Source organism: Brassica oleracea, chromosome C3 (assembly GCF_000695525.1).
Source record: "Brassica oleracea var. oleracea cultivar TO1000 chromosome C3, BOL, whole genome shotgun sequence".
NCBI lineage: Eukaryota > Viridiplantae > Streptophyta > Magnoliopsida > Brassicales > Brassicaceae > Brassica > Brassica oleracea.
In genome coordinates, this window is record NC_027750.1 from 62,304,720 (window position 1) to 62,322,677 (window position 17,958).

At 34.1% G+C, this 17,958-nt stretch overlaps 3 protein-coding genes across 3 annotated transcripts; 1 reads left to right on the forward strand and 2 right to left on the reverse strand.

Moving 5' to 3' along the window:
* Positions 1-5,373: 5,373 nt before the first annotated feature.
* On the reverse strand, positions 5,374-8,899 carry LOC106328352 (7-dehydrocholesterol reductase). Its single transcript, XM_013766785.1, has 13 exons — positions 8,673-8,899; positions 8,157-8,379; positions 8,009-8,064; positions 7,812-7,914; positions 7,641-7,706; positions 7,146-7,259; positions 6,907-7,033; positions 6,691-6,791; positions 6,225-6,350; positions 6,059-6,123; positions 5,890-5,971; positions 5,717-5,799; positions 5,374-5,630 (listed from the first exon to the last, which is right to left on the reverse strand). Exons 1-13 carry the CDS (start codon positions 8,756-8,758, stop codon positions 5,564-5,566), a joined length of 1,299 nt encoding a protein of 432 aa, XP_013622239.1. The 5' UTR covers positions 8,759-8,899; the 3' UTR covers positions 5,374-5,563.
* A 2,531-nt stretch (positions 8,900-11,430) lies between these two features.
* LOC106331169 lies at positions 11,431-12,243 on the forward strand. The gene has a single exon (XM_013769496.1). It carries the CDS (start codon positions 11,431-11,433, stop codon positions 12,241-12,243), a length of 813 nt encoding a protein of 270 aa, XP_013624950.1.
* A 701-nt stretch (positions 12,244-12,944) lies between these two features.
* Positions 12,945-15,640, reverse strand: LOC106331170 (uncharacterized protein At3g43530-like). The gene is made up of 7 exons (XM_013769497.1): positions 15,614-15,640; positions 15,275-15,499; positions 14,595-15,070; positions 14,167-14,284; positions 13,876-14,085; positions 13,500-13,778; positions 12,945-13,442 (listed from the first exon to the last, which is right to left on the reverse strand). The coding sequence occupies exons 1-7, from the start codon at positions 15,638-15,640 to the stop codon at positions 12,945-12,947; spliced, it is 1,833 nt and encodes a 610-aa protein (XP_013624951.1).
* Positions 15,641-17,958: the final 2,318 nt, after the last annotated feature.

The window sequence follows — 17,958 nt, forward strand, 5'->3', positions numbered from 1 at the left end:
CAATAACCATATTATAAAAATTTAGATTTTTCTGTATATTTTATATTTTGAATTTTAAAAAATGACTATAAATTACTAAAACTGTTAAAAGTCTCACATTCAAATTTTGCGATCCATGGTTTAAAATTTTTGTTATGACAAAATACAAATGATTAGAAAATCATATAAGTAAAAGTCTACTTTAATTAATCATTAAGATTTAAAATATATATGTATATATATCATTCTAAATTAAACTATAAACCATATTGAATAAATAAATATTTTAGTTTCAAAATTTACTTTGAATAATTTTTTTTGATAAAAGTTTTGAACTAACATTGATAAATTTTTATCAATTACTAAAATTATTAATCCTACAATAAAAGTTTTGTTATCAGTAATTTAAAGTTTTTACCATTAAAAATACACATGATAAAAAAACATATGAGTAGAAAGCATCATTTAAAAAAATAAAAAAAATAAAATAGACATTAATATTAAAAATATACTATGTATGTTAATATCATTTAAATTTAATTACATATCCTATCAAATTTTTTAAAAAATTGTTTGGATTATACGTTCGCACCAATTTAATGATATATGTAATAGTTACTGACTTTTAATTATTCAATATATATTTATTATTTCATAATATGTAAGAACATATAATACATAAAATATTTTTTATATATAATGTTTATCTCGCGCAAAGCGCGAATCTTAATCTAGTAAGCATATTAATCAAAGACAACAACAGTTTTGATATAGTAAGCGTATTGGTTCATATTTGATAACATAACTGTTGAGTATATCCTAATGTTATATATTTTTAGTAACATATAATTTTTTTTGTCTTTGGTTCCTTTGTCTTTCACGTAACTTTAGAATATATGCTAATGTTATATATTATTGATAACGTACAGTGATTGTTAGCAAGATCATTTTTTCACGATATTACAAAACTGTTATATATTATTTTACACGTTTTTTGTAGTTGTCATCCTCATATGGATTTTTTATTGTGTTAGTGAATGAGTAAGTTTTGGTCATTGAAATTGAAATGTCGAGTTTTTAACATAGTGTAATTTACATTATATAATATAAATTTGTTTATTTCAATGTACATAATGAATACGTTTTCAAAATTTAATATATGGCTCAACGATTATTTTAGAACACAGTTGTTATACCATAGATGAATCTACATAAAATTCTGGATTTGGTTAAGACAAATAAATTAGTTATTTCAGGTTTAGCTAATGGATGTCAAATAGAATAATTTCGGTTCTATATGAAACATATAGTATAATTTTGCCTATTTATAATGAGTAATGACATTACATGTAATTGATCTAGGCAAGAGAGGGCTTTTAATGTAAGGTTGTGAGAAGAGCCTTAGTGATAACACCTAAGTAATGGCATTTTGGTTAATCACACATGAGGGTAAGATTATTTAATAAAAGTGCTCCTCAAATAATATAAAAGGGATATATTGAATAATTAAAAGTCAGTAACTATTACATATATCATTAAATTGGTGCGAACGTATAATCCAAACAATTTTTTAAAAAATTTGATAGGATATGTAATTAAATTTAAATGATATTAACATACATAGTATATTTTTAATATTAATGTCTATTAAATGATGTTTTTTACTCATATGTTTTTTTGATCATGTGTATCTTTAATAGCAAAAACTTTAAATTACTGATAACAAAATTTTCATTGTGGAACTAATAATTTTAATAATTTATAATTTAAAAAACAATTATCAATGTTAGTTCAAAACTTTTAGGAATTTATGGTTAGTTTAATAAAAAACTTATTATATAATTAGATGGACAAACCTATTTCTCTAATAATTCTAAAAATCATCGTAGTGATGACATATGACTACAAAAAAAAGTTGTAATGTTTCACAAATAATATATAGGGGATAGAGTTATTATTGGGTTCACCCTAGAGGGTGAAATCAATAGAAATCTAGGGTGAAATCAATAAAAATCTGTTATTTCATATTAAGTATTTTTTTAAAAAATATTATGTTATATTATATTTTTAAAATAAAAAAAGTAAAAATAAATAAAAAATAATAATAGTTTCAAAAAAAAAATTAACACCGTCAACTAAATTCTAAACCATAAATTTTAAACCCTAAATCTTTGGGTAAATCCTAAACCCTTGGATAAATCTTAAATCCAAAATCAAAAACACTAAATACTAAATCTTAAACTCTAAACACTAAACTCTAAATATTAAACCTTAAATAATAACCACTAAACTCAAAATCCTTGGATAAACCATAAATCCTAGGGTTTAGGATTTATCCAAGGGTTTGAAGGTTATGATTAAGAGTTTAGTATTTTTAAGATTTAGTGTTTAGTATTTTTGATTTAGGGTTTAGGATTTATCAAAGGGTTTATGGCTTACCCAAGGGTTTATAATTTACCAAAGGGTTTAGGGTTTAGAATTTAGAGTTTAGTGATTTGGTGACGGCGTTAAATTTTTTTAAAGAAAATTCTTTTATTTTGGAATTAGTATTATTTTTTATTTATTTTCAATACATAATATCTTTGAGAATATTTTTTTTTATTTTCTATAAGATATTGAGTATGAAATAACAAATTTCTATTGATTGGTAAACCCCGATGAACCCAAGAATAACTCTAAATATAAATACTCCCTCTGTTTCAAAATACATGAAGTTTTAGGATTGTGCACAACTATTAAAAAACTTATTTTTTATCTTAAAAGTATCATTAAAATATAAATTAAAAGTTATTTACTAAACATACTGCACAATATCATTAGTTACACAATTTTTGATAAAGTTAAAAGTGCATTGATATTTGAAAACATCATTTATTTTGAAACATCAAAAACTCCCTTAAACATCATTTATTTAGAAATGGAGGGAGTATTAAAAATGTAATTAGTTACACAATTTTTTACAAAAGTAAAATTACCTAGATATGTAAAAACACCATCCCTTATATATTAAAAGAGAAGCATTATAATAAATGCATTCACACTATAATCGACATGTGGCATCTTCACAATAATTTGATAATAAATATGCTAACGCATTCACACTATATTCATAAATGTGTTCATACTATGTATTTTGCGATTTTTATAATATAAAACTCACATACATGGTTCTAATAAAATCTGGATTTTTCGGTTCGAATAAAAATAGATAACGAATCAAAAGCCAAACTATATAAATATATATTATTTTTTATTGTTTACGGATAAAGTTGAGCAAAATATTCATAAATTTTGATTGAATTCTTTATCCGTTTTGATTTGAACCAAAAAATCAGGATATCCGTAACTCTTCGAAACAAATCAAATACTAAAATACAATATCCAAAAAAGAAGCAAATCACAAATACCAATATTTGTAGGAACATATATCTAATTCGATATGTTATATGCATATATATATACACATATATGTAAAGAATTATATATATATATATTATACTTTATATCAATTTTACAATATTTTTACGAATTAAATTTATTATATTAGGTACTGGAATTTAAAAACTTAAATAATGTTTTATTTTTGTAATAAATTGTTATTATTAAAATTTTCAATTATTTTTAAAATTTTATGTTATTTACGGATCAAATCAGATATTCTTTAAAATTCTAAAACATTTTGGATATCCGACTCACCGAATATCTAGGTGGCCAAAGATCGAATCGACACGAAATGCTTCCAAATACCCAGATATTCGATCTGTACCCACCCCTATTTACGAAAAATTCTAAAACATTTTGGATATCCGACTCACCGAATATCTAGGTGGGTAAAGATTGAATCGACACGAAATGCTTCCAAATACCCAGATATTCGATCTGTGCCCACCCCTATTTACGGATACAATTTTATTTTCTTTATATGAAAAATGACTAATGTCAAGGCCTTTTTATTTTAAATTTATTTTAATTTTATCTTTCATGTATTATTTTAAACAAAAATGTCATTTAATATTAATTAACAATATCTTTATATATTTGTCAACTATTTTATATACTTTTTACATACACATACATGTGCACCTTGATGTGAGCACCTTGTAACTAAGTATTCACCACAACTGAAGTATCTAATTTTTTTTGAAAGTTGAAATATTTTTTCTTAATGCTTTTTTTACTACCGACCAAATTGTAGCGAAATAATTTGTCTTAATAATTTTCTTTTCTTTTTCTTAAACTATTATCTGTTTAGAAACTATAATACGAAGTTCGACATGATGACTATGTAAAATTCATAACATGAAAATAAACAAATAATACTAATTTTTGGTTTTTACCGGAAAAAACAAAAAAAATCAACATTTTAACCGAATAAACTAAAATAAATATTAATTTAAAATAATAGTTATATTCTAGAAGATTAAAAACCAAAAAAAAAACTTAAAACCGAACCAATATCCAGACTAAACAAATTTAATGTCTTTTTATTAAAAATAATAAAACTAATGATCACATCCCGCGCCTTGCGCGGATTATTACCTAGTCTATTATTATGAGAAGACGAAAATCACCTAAAACATCATTATACCGAAGTGGAGGGAGTATAATTTAAACAGAAAGCCAGAGAATGGTATTTTAAAGAGTTCGCACTTGTAAGTTCTCTTAATATTCATATATAAATCGCCATTTGGTGAATCTGTGTTACAACTAGAATTGTGTGGATTCAAATCAAACATCAATTACATGAGTTGTCAAATTAGTTGGGAGCCCTGTTCTAAAAATCAGTCGCCTAGCCGCCTAGCCGCCTAGGCGGCCGTCTGGGCGCTACGCGTCACTCTTCCGCTCCGATTTATGCCAAATCGGTTAAAAAAATCGGATATCCGATTTTCTCCGCCTAGACTAGCGTTTAGGCGGCCACCTAATCTATTTTTTTATTATTATTTTTTTATTTTTAATAATATTTTTATAAATATCATTTATATTCATAATTTTGATGAAAATTACACTATATTAAGTTTATATATTCTATTTGTGTGTTTTATACAATTTTAAACATGAAAATGTATTAATGTTATACACAATTAAAGATTAACATGTTTTATAACATAGTAAACAGTCTAAAAATTTCGCCCCGTGTAATTTTTGATTAATCTCCAATTTTCTCTTTAGACGCTAGGCCCAACCCGACCGCCCGACTAGCGCGTTCCTGAACAGGGGTTGGGAGAGGTCTGCCACATAACTGCAAATACAAATATCATAAAATCTCTGGGACTTAGTTAACAGAGTATTGGTCTAGATTGTCAATAGGGGTAGAAATACATACTGTCACACAGTTGAACTGGTATAGTTAATATTTTATAACTTATTTTATGCATTAAAAGGGTCTAATATTAGTAAGATTACTAACTTTAGACTAAATATATCAAAACCCATAGCTAGAAATTCAAACGTAGCTTACAAATCAGCAAAAAAATGTCTACACGCATCAATTTGCTTTTTCTTCATTTTTTGGGTCTTAGGATAGTTCAAACGTTCCATTTAATGAAACAAAGTAGAGAAGAAGAGAACACAAACTTTAATACAATCAATAGATTCCCGGAATGATCCTGTATTTGACTTTCTCGCAGTACAGCTTCCAGTACTTTCCATACCTTAACCAAAAAGAAGCAACAAACCCAAAGTAAGAACAAAGATAATGTGTTAAAGTGGTTATATTAATTCAGATTTGGTGGCTTACTTTGATCGGCATCGGTCATCGTCTCTCTTGGCTCGATCAAAGAGAAGAATGGTGAGGAATATGACGTAGAAGTAAGGCAAGAACTGGTCCAAACAAATATTTATTTAAGTCTTAAAATGTAGCACTTGCAACAAAAGCTTATAACAAACCAAAGAGATGGAGAAAGCATTTACGTTATTAAAGAGAGCCGGTACGGTCCAGAAGAAAGCACTTGAGATCTCAGGAACATAATGGAAATGACGAGCCAATCCCCACCTGCACCATAAAAAAAAACATGTTGTTGTGATGGGCAACATGTAAAACTAATTGTAGTGATAGCATAAAAGTAGAGAATAAACTCACCATCCAGAGGTTAAGAGAAGACTGGTTTTAGTTTCACCAGCTGTTGTCGTATATGTCGCCACAATCTGCAACAAACCACGAGACCAATAACTGTTCATACTCATAGTAATGTTTAGAATTTGAAAAGGAATTAGCTTAACTTCACCCCGTGTACTGTGATCATTACCTTTGATGGGGCTTTGCCCCAAACCGAGCATTTACCGTTTGTCCTCCTGAACTCTTGCCTTTGTCTATCGCAGTCATAGTTTATGTAAATGCAAAGACATCCCGCCACCAAAATGTATATAGCCAACTGCAGACAAAGGAAGGATATTATAAAGTTTTAAGAGATAGAAATAGAACTGTCCCATGTTCTCATGAAGGTAGTTGTGCTACTACTGTGCTTACATAGACTGATATCTGACGACTAGAATCATGAGCCATAATAAGAAACGATTCAAACATATGTTAAACGTTCTATACTATAACTCTAAGTAATGAATAATACTTTAGGAAACCAGATTCTGGTACTGTGACATTAAGCTTAACCTTTCTTGTTGTATCTTTAAGGTTCTTCATTTGATTGACACACAAGGGTATTTATCATGTATCGCATCCTCTATATTGGATAATAAAAGTTTTATTTCTTGCACCTGAGTTCCAAGTTGGACTGGGTGGTTCACAAGGTACATGCCTGGAGAGGTATAAATAGAAGGCACCCACACCAGACAACCCCAGCAAATATAGAATCCAGCTGAAAATTAAAAAAAAATTATAAAGCATGGGAAGAGTTAGCTTTAAGGGCCAAATAGTAAAGCAACTTTTGCTGCTGATGATAATGTAATTTGATATATGTACCACAAGCATACCTCGGTCATGTGCGATGTCCATGGTGTTCCAGTAACCCGCTTCCCACCAGAAAAACTTGGTGACATAGACCAGCATCAGGATGGTGTTCACCAACATTGAATCAGATACTTTCCCGTTTATTTCATACTGGTAAAAAAGTGACCACAAATTGGAAGTGCGGAGACTCACTGATCAAACAAAGATTCAAAGGAACCTCCAGGTTATATCGTAAGAGTGTGAAAATCTATCTAGAAAATACCTGTTTAATGCAGTACGTGACGGCAAGAACAGCCCAAGACATCATACCGAATCTGCAATTAGTAAAAACTTTGATGTCAAAGTTCTTACCAATTCGAGGGTACAACTCCATGCCCTGCAAATCAGGACGAAAAGATACAGTGAGCATAGGAATGCTGCAAGTTGCATGTGTTAATGATAAGCTGGACGCAAAGAGTGAGATACGACTATGATTAATAACACTATTGGATACACTATTCTTTTCCTTCACCTTCTGATATTTAAGACCATATTCATACCAAACTAGTTTGTGTTAAGTCAATTAGATGAAGAAATGCTACTAAGAAGACACTGACTTGACTAACTGTGGAATTTCACGAAGTCATGACCTCCTACTGTCTAGAAAAAGCAAGATATTCATGAGTATATGACTAACATTGGCAATACGTTAGATCTTTAAGTAATCCCAACCAGTAGTCTCAGAAGAATAAGAATTTGGTGAGCAGAAATAACTCACCCAATAGAAGTCGATAATCAGGTTACCACATGAACCAGAATCACTTGATGAAGGTGCAACATGACCCTTGTACAAGACAAAAAGACAAGCTTTAGAACCATAAAAAGCGAAATTTTAAACTGAAAAAGAAAAGCAACACAATACACCATCATGGCATAGAGACACACTTACCTTAATGTATAACAAAACACAGAACACAAGGCTTCCAAATATTAGCGCCGAAAATATTTCCCCCAAATGATCATAGACAATTGCTGGGTTGAATATCCCAAACCTGAATAGCAAAAAAAAGAACTCAATCATACACTTGAACCAAACTGAAGTTACCTTGTAAACATTTCATTCGAAAAGAAATGAACTTTGCTTACCACCAAAGACCAAGATAGGTGGCTAGTGTCACAAAATAGGCAGCCATACCATTGGCCTGCAGCAAGAAACAGTTGTTTTGTTTTTGTTTTGTTAGCATCAACTTCCAACACCCAAAGTCCATCTGAATACTTAAGTTTGTCATAATACCTTGTAAACCGGCCGGTTCCCCGTAGGAGAAATGGGACCTTCAACTCTTTTACCAGGGAGTAGCAGCTGAAGAGCAGCCTCAAATGCTCCGTAGCAAAAGATGATCTTCCAAGCGATGGCGGTGGGTCTTGGCCATATGTTGATGAGCCCTTGAACTCCATTCTCCCACAAGAAGCTACCGGTCTGAACAACAGAACCATCCTGATGAACCATCGTGTACCATCTGCATTACCAAGAAATTTAAATAACAGAGATGTAAATATTACGTTTCAAGAAGTCAAACTCAACTCTACAAATCAGAAATAATATATAAAAATGGCCATAAATTTATTAGGAAACAAAAGAACATTGTATGGTATGGACCAACAAATCTACACTCGTTGCTTAATCACAATCTCAGTCAATAACAACCAATCACATATAATGTCTAATGTAAAACGATTTGAAGATCTAAGCTATGAACTGAGGAGGATCACAGATCGTGCGAGCCGATCTGATAAAGAAATGAGGGCTTACAGGAGGATGACGAAAGGTGGACAGAAAGCGAGTAACGACAGCATCGATGCGTAAGTCACGATCGGAGAATGCACAGTCGCCGCCATCTTCTTCTTCTCTCTCTCGCTCGCGATCTCTCTCTCTCGGCCGATTAAAAAACACTTTGAATCTGATGTGTGTTGTTGACTCAACGCAACGACTTGTGCGAAGTTAACGAGGGATTGGAGAGAGAGAGACGATGATCAACAACAGTGAGTGATGGAAAAATGTTGTAAAATAATCCACGTGTCATTTCCTCTTCAAATATTTTTTTTTAAAGATTCCACTCTGTCCCTCGTACTTTTTTTGATTAGGCCGGGGCCATATAAGTAAAGTAATATATACTCACCCACTTGCAAATTTTGTATTTTCATTATCACACTTCTTTTCTAACTACCCTAAACTACCCTAAACTTTTCTAACATCATATTTCCATTCTATTTTTTACCCTAAACTATTATATTATTATCTTTATCTCGCAGGCCCCATGTGTTATTTCTAATTTTAAAATTAAAAAGCCTACCTCTCAACCTTCATAAAATCCATAATTTATTGGACACTTAACAGGCGACCTCACACTCCATCTACCTCTCTCCTTCCCAAAGCTGTCCATCTTGTTCTCTTTTCTCGCATGTTGCTCCCTTTTTTCCAACCACCTACGATTCCTTCTTCCCCTTCAAGCTCCATTGACCTTTTTTAAAGGTTTTTTTGGCGAAAATTGATACGTTTTTTCATGAAATTTTCATAATAATATACTACTTATGTTCTATGTGTTATGAGTAACGAAAAAAATAAAAACTTACCTGTAAAAATCGTGAAAGTTTTCAAAGAAATATGAAAGTAAAATTTGAAGAAGAATCTCCTTTTTAACACGATTTTGATAGAAAAAAACATAAAAAAGGTGTTAGACGATATTTTGGGTTTTGTAAGACCTTATTTGTTGATTAAACAGACTTAAACCGATGAAAAATTAAAATTTTAGGTATATTGGTATAAAAATGAAGTTACAGGACTATTTTGTATATTTATGCTAATTTTTCACTATTTTAAATCAAAATAATACATTACAATATTGTTAGATGATATTGTGGGTTGTATAATACCCTTTTGGTCAGTCAAAAGGGTTAAATCAACAAAAGTGAAAATTTATAGAAACTACTGGAATTACTAGTACTACTAAGGTAAAACATGTATTACTTGTATTACTAAATCGAATATGTACCAAAGATCTTGGACAACTTAGATTCTTTAAACGGTTAACTAATCATAATTTTTGTTTCAGGTAATCTATGGCCTTTCCTATTACAATCATATGTTTTGATTACGGAGGAAGTTATATCAAAGATGGGGGTGAGAGAAGATGGATCTCGGAAGAAGATGGATCTCGGAAGAAGATGAAATTCACACTCTAGTGATGAAGACAACTGTGGAAGAGATTACGTATTCTGAATTGGTTGAGAGCATATTCAGAAAGATTAAGGAAATGGAGATGGGATGGTGAAGATTAGCTACTTTCCAATGGTATTGTATTTGAACAAGTCATCATATATTTGGTGTGATGAAGACGTTTTGGGCTATCTCATGCAAGTAAATCATGATAAATGTAGAAGTGTTTTACATGTGGAGATCATCAGCGACATGGATGATACATATGGTGATCCTTCACTTTCAGGAGATGATGATGAAACTGATGATAGCTATGTTGGTCTTTCTGATGGGACCGAGGAAGATGTAACTGAACAAGATGGAACTGAGCAAGATGGAACTGATCAGGATCATGAGATGGATGGCATGGTCGCGCTTTACACAGCCGAACAACATGAAGACATTGAGATGCATGAAAATTTAGAGCATGGGTATGAAGGAACAAAAGTAAGAGTGGAAGTTGAAGCTGCAACAGCAGGAGTTGAAGCTGTGAGAGGAGTAGTTGAAGCCACGACAGCAGTAGAAGAAGAATGGGATGATGGTCTCGATTTGGTTAAGGGTCAAGAATTCAGAACTAAGGTAGCTATGCAAGTTCTAGTTCAGAGGGGTGCACATAAGAATGGTTTTGAGTATGAAACAACTAAGTCTGATACTGTGAGATTTGTGGCAAAATGTCGAGGAGCCAAAGAAGGTTGCAAGTGGTATTTGCGTGTAGCAAAGCTTAAGAATTCAGATCTTTGGACGGTTAGAACTTACAATAAGTCTCATACATGCTCAGTAGTAACTACAAGTACCCTTAGAAATAGAAGGAGAGGCACACCACAAGTTGTCGCATCTGTTTTGAGTGAAGAATATCCCGCTAGATATGACACACCAACACCAAATGATCTGATCAGTATCGTTACCCACAAGGTTGGTGTTGATGTGTCATACGCCACAGCATGGAGAGGAAAAAGGATGGCTGTTAATGAAGTTCGAGGTTCTCCGGAAGAGATTTTTCTATGATACACTCGTATATGTACATGCTCAAGTTGAAGAATCATGACTCAGTAAGTTATGTTGAAGTGGATGCGGCGAAAAGATTTAAGTATCTATTTTTCGCATTTGGAGCTTCCATAGAAGGGTTCGCAGCGATGAGGAAAGTTATCATTGTGGATGGAACACATCTTAAGCATGTTTATGGTGGATTTCTGCTTGTTGTGACGGCTCAAGATCATGATCGTCACCACTTCCTGATCGTCACCACTACCCTATCGCATTTGGTGTAGTTGATGGTGAGAAAGACGAAAGCTGGACGTGGTTTATGAATAAGTTGATGTCAGTGATATCAGATGAAGGCGAATTGGTGTTTCTTTCGGATAGAAATGGAAGCTTAATCAAGTCAATACGTGAGGTGTTCCCAACGGCCGCACATGAGTATTGTATCTGGCATTTGTCTCAAAATGTCAAAGGACATGTTTTCAACAACAGAGACGCTTGCGCAAGCAAGTTTACAGAGTGTGCACATGCTTATACAGTGGTTGAGTTCGATGATCTCTATGAGGGCTTTTCCAGAAGGTATCCTTCTGCTGCGGCATATCTGGAGAAAAGTGATGAAGTGAGAAAATGGGCAATATGTTACTTTGAAGGAGACAGATACAATGTTAACACAACCAATGCAGCAAAATCAATTAATGGTGTTCTTCGGAAAGCGAGGAAATTCTTCTTGCTACCGATGATTGATGTTATCATCAAGAAAATGACTGAATGGTTTAACAAACATAGGAAGAAGGCAGCTGAAATACCAGTCACAAAGAAGCTTGTGCCAACAGTGGAAAAGGAGTTGTCAAAAAGATGTTTGGAAGTGAGGTGTTTAGATGTTGTTGAGATAAACAACTTCCACTTTGAGTACAATGTCAATGGTAGTGACGGAAAGATTTATACGGTTGATTTGGCAAGAAAAATGTGCACCTGCAGGTGTTTTGATATAGACAAAATCCCATGTGTTCATGCTGCAGCTGCTTCCAAGTTCTTGAGCGTAAGAAGAGATCTTCATCTACAAGATTACTGTTCAAAATACTATTTGGTGGAGTTGTGGGCATTGGCATACTGTAGGACGATTTATCATGTTCCTCATATGTCTGAATGAGTCATACCAGATGAGATTCGAGCACTTAAAGTTCTTCCCCCGATATATGAAAAAAAGAAAGGACCCACTAAAAAGCAAAAGTTTCCATCTGCCGGAGAATCTCATGGACGAAGAAGAGGACGAGGACGAGGAAGGGAAAGAGGCAGGGGCAGGGGGAGGAGAGGCGGACGTTTGTATGAGTATTTTGAATGTGGAAGTACTTCTGCAACCACCGAGTAACATGGGACTCTTATGCTTTGAACTAGTAGGTAACGCTGAACTACTAGGTACTACTATGTAATACTATGTGTAATGTGAACTACTAGGTACTTCTGTTGATTACTATGTGTAATATGAATTACTAGGTACTTTTGTGGACTACTATGTGTAATATGTACTACTAGGTACTACTTTGTACTACCTAGGAACTACCTTAAAATACCTTGAATTACTATATATTATGCATGTTTCTAAAAACCTTTGTTTTCGTCTTATTATTTATTTTTAGAAGACGTATCTCATATATTACGTGATAATATGTTCATATATGTGTTTATTTGCCAAATTCGATATAAAATACTCTTAAATTCTCAAATTGGTAGAAAACTTCTCATTTCCATAGAAAACATCCTTCACTTCTATACTAATGTCTTGATGGGAAGTCCATAATGGGGTGAATTTCAGAAAGTACATAATTTCTGAAATTTTTTTCTGTCAATGTGTTATATACACGGTAAGAATCCACCTTTTTTCTCTTTCTTAGTCTGCTCAGGTTCTTCTTCAACCTCTTTCCCTTCATCTAGCTCTGCCTCTTTCTCCTCAGGTTCTTCTTCAACCTCTTTACCTTCATTAAGCTCTTCTTCACTCTCGTTTTGAACCTCTTCTTCAACTTCACCTAGATGTTCAGTTTCAACATTTTCTTCACCCTCTTCTTCAACCTCTTTTTGAACCTCTTCTTCAACTTCAAGAGGAGGTTCAGTTTCAGCAGTGTTTTCACCCTCTTTTTCAACCTCTTCTTCACCTTTTTCTTCATCATCTTCAGCTTGAGTCTGAGCAGCTCCACCTTCTTTATTTTCAGCCTCAACTTCTTGTTCTTTTTCTTCCTCAGCTTCTTTATCTTTTTCAACCTGAACTTCTGGTTCTTTCTCTTCCTCAGAACTTGTATTTTCCTTCTGAGCCTCTTCTTCACCATCTTTCTTTTTTTTCTCGATCTCAGCCTCCTATTTTTCCTCCTCTTTATCAGTCTCTTCAGTTTTCTGACCATCTGGTTCTTCTACCATTTCTGCATCTACAAAACGTCCTCTATCCCAGTCAAAATCCATGTTTTGGTAGTCAAAGCCCTCACCGTTCTCGTTCTCCTTCCTCTTCATCTCTTTCTCAAGCGCATCAATCCTCTCTACCATCGCCTTTTGCTTCCTGCCATTCTTTTTCAAATGATATTGGCAATTTTCAATGTCCTCAAGCCTCTTCTCCATTGCCTTCATCCTCTTACTCCTCCTTTTTAAAACGACTTGGCTCTTTTCCATGACACAGAGCCTCTTGTTCATTGTCTCCACCTTCACACTCACTTCACTCAAAATGTCATCAACCTCTCTTCAATCCCTTTTAAACGTCCTCCAAACTTGCATTAGAGGAGGATGCTTCTTCATTCACCTTCCTTTTGTCTTTCTTCGTAGGAAATTTCCTTGCAGCCACATCTAACTCATAGAGATCTTTCCACCAGATAGGCTTCTCCTTAACAGTAAGCCATGAGCTCCACAAATTACTTGGCCCATCTTCATTTTCATAGTCTGGCTCGTCCTCCATTATACGCGCCATGAGAGTTTCTTCATCAATAGTAGGAGCCAAAACACTTTTAATCACCTGAAAATAGAACAAAAAAACGTCTATTATATCCCACTCACTTAATAAAACCAAAAATCCAAAACAATATCAAACACATACCTTCGTTTTTCCAAGTGCATTGTACAAATCCTCAAGTGGATAGCCCTTCATGCTGTTACTTTGGAACCACCACTTGCACATCCTTGGACAGTTAGCAAGACAACCGGCTACATGTTCTCTGAATTGAGCATTCAGAGCTGGAATACACTCAAATGTCAGCATCTACAAATATAATTTTTTTAAATAAAGCAATCATACAAACAAGAATATGCCAAAACAAAACTCATATAAAGAAGTGAAGTTTACCGCCAAAGGAAGTATAAAGCCAGGAAAGTTGATATTCTTCTTAGCTTTCCTATTGAGACGCTTCATCAAGCGATTAATGGACCGGATATTATCATCAAACGTCAAGCGACCCCAAGAAAAGGTTTTGCAATCCTCCACATCGTTGACGATTCTTAGAATGAAAGTCAAAGGGGTCATTATACCTTCCCCTCCCTCTGATAACAGTGCCCAAGAAGTAGAGCACCACCATCCTGAGTCGATCCCCACACGCTCTCATGCTCAACAGCTTCTCTTCAACAGATTTCATGGTTATCGCTTTGTGTGACACAAAATGCCTATCTACAAACTCATAGCTCCCCAACTCCTCATACTTATCCGGGTATCCACTACAGTTCAAACCTGAGATGAGTGCATGCTCTCTGATGGAATACCGGATGGGCACGCCATTAACCGCAAACCAAGATGTGTCCTCTCCCTCTACTAAGGGAATGGTTCGCAATAGAAGCATCCACACACCCAGCAACTTCAAGTATGGTTCATCGGGCATGTGAAAAATATGACAAAACTGAGGGTGGTTCTCGAACCACTTCAACTCATGCATAAGCGTCTTGATGGTAGCCACTGTGTTACTCACATAGCACCTGCTCTGTATCTTGCATGTCTTGGTGAACTCGGTGTTCTTGAAGTATAGCACATCAGGTGGCAATGGTTGGCATTCTTGAAAACCATATAAAATTATATTAACATTTTATTTATTAATCTGTCCAGAAGGAATAAGGGTCATATAATTTTTTTTCCTAGTAATACTAGTCGCATCACTAATACACCAACAATAGCAAAAAAATTTAACTAAAACGAGAGAAATAATTTTGGGAATGAGTACCTGAGATGTCGCTGACAGATGATCAGTCTCATTCTCCTGTGCAGGATGATGAGTCTCGTTTCCATGTGCTGACAAATCATCTCTATCATTTCCAGTTGAAAGCTCTTCTACATGTTGTTCTTCTACACGAGCAATGTTTCTTTTTGTAGACTTTCCTTTCTTCTGCTTAGTATTTTTCTTTCCTCCACGTTTTGGTCTTGTCATTATCTCAATCTTCTGGATATCCTGTAACAAAAAACATTCAATCATAATTGAAACTGAAACCGGCTTTCAATCTGCATATGTTCACTTATCCAACATTCAATTTAGTATCATTACATTCCAAAGTTTCACGCAAACCTTTCCTCCACGCTTTGGTCTTGTCATTATCTCGATCTTCTGGATATCCTGTAACAAAAAACATTCAATCATAATTGAAACTGAAACCGGCTTTCAATCTGCATATGTTCACTTATCCAACATTCAATTTAGTATCATTACATTCCAAAGTTTCACGCAAACAATTACATAAACACTAATACTAATAAGAACTATAACCAAATCGCTTTCAATCAGCATAGATAAATCTGTTCCCTTTCAAACCCTATTTCTATAAAGATCCACATTGCTTCCCTTTCAAATCGCTTCTATTTTCTCATTCCAATAATCATTTAACCATTCACACACAAATTTCTACCAATTATTTTTGAACCCACATTACAAATGAACATAGAACTCAAAAGAAAGAGGAAGAAAGAAAAAACTTACCCAGATTTTCGAAAATGAGGAAGATGGAACCGAAGGCTTCTGTTAAAGGAGACACACGAAATTGAAAGCTTATGTAAGAGAGAGGTGATTCATCGCACTTGATTTCAGATTGATTTCGAACAAGGAGAAGAAGAATAGGTGATTTCGTCGATTAGGGTTTGCGCCAAAAGGAAAAGGGATAAAGTGGTGTCGGGGTGGTCGGGGTGGTCGGGACGCAAGTTCTAAGGGGAAGAGGAGAGAAGAAAAGACTCTGATTAGGTTAGAGGGTTAGCTTAGGTTTAATTGTAGTTTTGTAAGTTTATTAAGGGTAATTTAGTATTTACTGACATTTTTGTAATTAAAATAAATAGAAAATTAAATGATTTATTAGGTGGAGTAAATAAGCATAAACGATAGAGTTACTATGGCAAATAAGAATAAAGTCCGCCATATAAATGGTATCTGGACCGAAACTTCCAGATTAGATTTAGATTTTAAGGTTCTGAATCGAACCGAACCAAACCGAATCGAACCCGATTCGAATTTGGGACCTTTTTCCGATTCCAATCCTTCTTCTCTCTCAAAGCTCAACGATCTTCGTCAACACTATAGCGATGAACCAAATCAATTCTCAAACACTCTGATTCGCAAGTTAGTTGGTTGTGCCACTTGTCGCTTGGGCTTTGCTTCTCTTGGAGAGCAAGACAGCTTTCTCTTGTAACTCCTCTGTTATTGATAGGAAAGTGACTGCTTCTTATCAACATGTGATACTAAGTCAATGTGTTTATATGATAACAACAAAGTCTTAATGTATTAACAGGCTGTAGCATTCTTGGGGTTTTACTAGTTTACAAGTTCTACGGTGAAGAACTACGTGAAATGTTTGGTTATGAGGAACATCCCTATGGTTAGCTAACACTGTTTCTGTATCGTATCATATCAGGAGTATATAGTGGAAGACCGAGACTGCAAGAATGTTCCTGATCTTGACCAGAGTCATGTAATGGAACTTAGAATGTTGGGACCTTATTGAACATATCTATACCAGAAAAGAACCTGTTGGATCTATTACTCTTCATTTCACCTGTAAATTATACACTTCATTGATTTTTGCAGTTCTTTCTTTGTTTATGTCTTCTGATGAAACTGTGATTTTTGTTCACGCATACGCCTCACACGCAGATTGGTTTACAAAGTAATGTTTTGATAAGCATCTCTGTTTCTTCTTTGTCCAACTCATACGTATAAGCCTAGAACCACCTCCTTGGGGACTGTTTCAACCATCCAGGATCGCCAACTACACACTATTGAACAACAATAAGGGAGGCAAAGAAGACTTGAAAAAGAATTTTAAAAAAAAAGAAAAAGATGGGCACACTTGTTTAGTAGTATGAAAATTTAACGTTCCTTGTGATGCACGTCTAAGAAGAGCTTCCCTTGCCTCTACTGCGATGCGATCCCTTGAGGCTGCACCACCAGTTCCTGCTGTCTAGATTCACAACACTTCACGGTCAATAAAAGAAAGACAAAACCAAAACCCCATATTTCGTTTCGTTTGGTGAAGATGTTTGCATCGTCGCTAACTCGCCGCTATGTAAGGATGCAGCAGCAGAGGTCGCGCCATTCTCTCGCTCTCTCCTTCTCGCATCATCATCTCATTTATAATTTTGTCGAAGTGTCGAAAGACAAACGGGAGATAGCAAAAGACTTGAGCCAGTAACATAGTTGGGCTTCTATGGGCCCCATTTGTAAATAAATAATGCGTGGGTCTAAATAAGAATGGATTAGAGCATCTCCATCGGGGTGACTAAACCCAAGTCACTAAACAAAACCGAAAAATAAATAAATGAAAAAGCCCAAATTAAGACAGTACCGCTCCTAAAATTGAGCTTTTTAGTTTTGGTAGGAAGTCCTGTCGTGGCGTCTTCTGAGTGAACCGCTTCTCAATGGTTTCTCTC

Excerpts from the sequence above, each read along its gene's own strand:
- LOC106328352 (XM_013766785.1), bottom strand. The coding sequence starts at position 8,758 with ATGGCGGCGACTGTGCATTCTCCGATCGTGACTTACGCATCGATGCTG. Across the intron at positions 7,915-8,008 it reads ACCTATCTTGGTCTTTGGTG|GTTTGGGATATTCAACCCAG; the intron begins GTAAGCAAAGTT and ends TTTGCTATTCAG. Across the intron at positions 5,631-5,716 it reads GATGACCGATGCCGATCAAA|GTATGGAAAGTACTGGAAGC; the intron begins GTAAGCCACCAA and ends TTTTTGGTTAAG.
- LOC106331169 (XM_013769496.1), top strand. The coding sequence starts at position 11,431 with ATGTCAGTGATATCAGATGAAGGCGAATTGGTGTTTCTTTCGGATAGA.
- LOC106331170 (XM_013769497.1), bottom strand. The coding sequence starts at position 15,640 with ATGACAAGACCAAAGCGTGGAGGAAAG. Across the intron at positions 15,500-15,613 it reads GACCAAAGCGTGGAGGAAAG|GATATCCAGAAGATTGAGAT; the intron begins GTTTGCGTGAAA and ends TTTTTGTTACAG. Across the intron at positions 13,779-13,875 it reads CGAAGAAAGACAAAAGGAAG|GTGGAGACAATGAACAAGAG; the intron begins GTGAATGAAGAA and ends GTGAGTGTGAAG.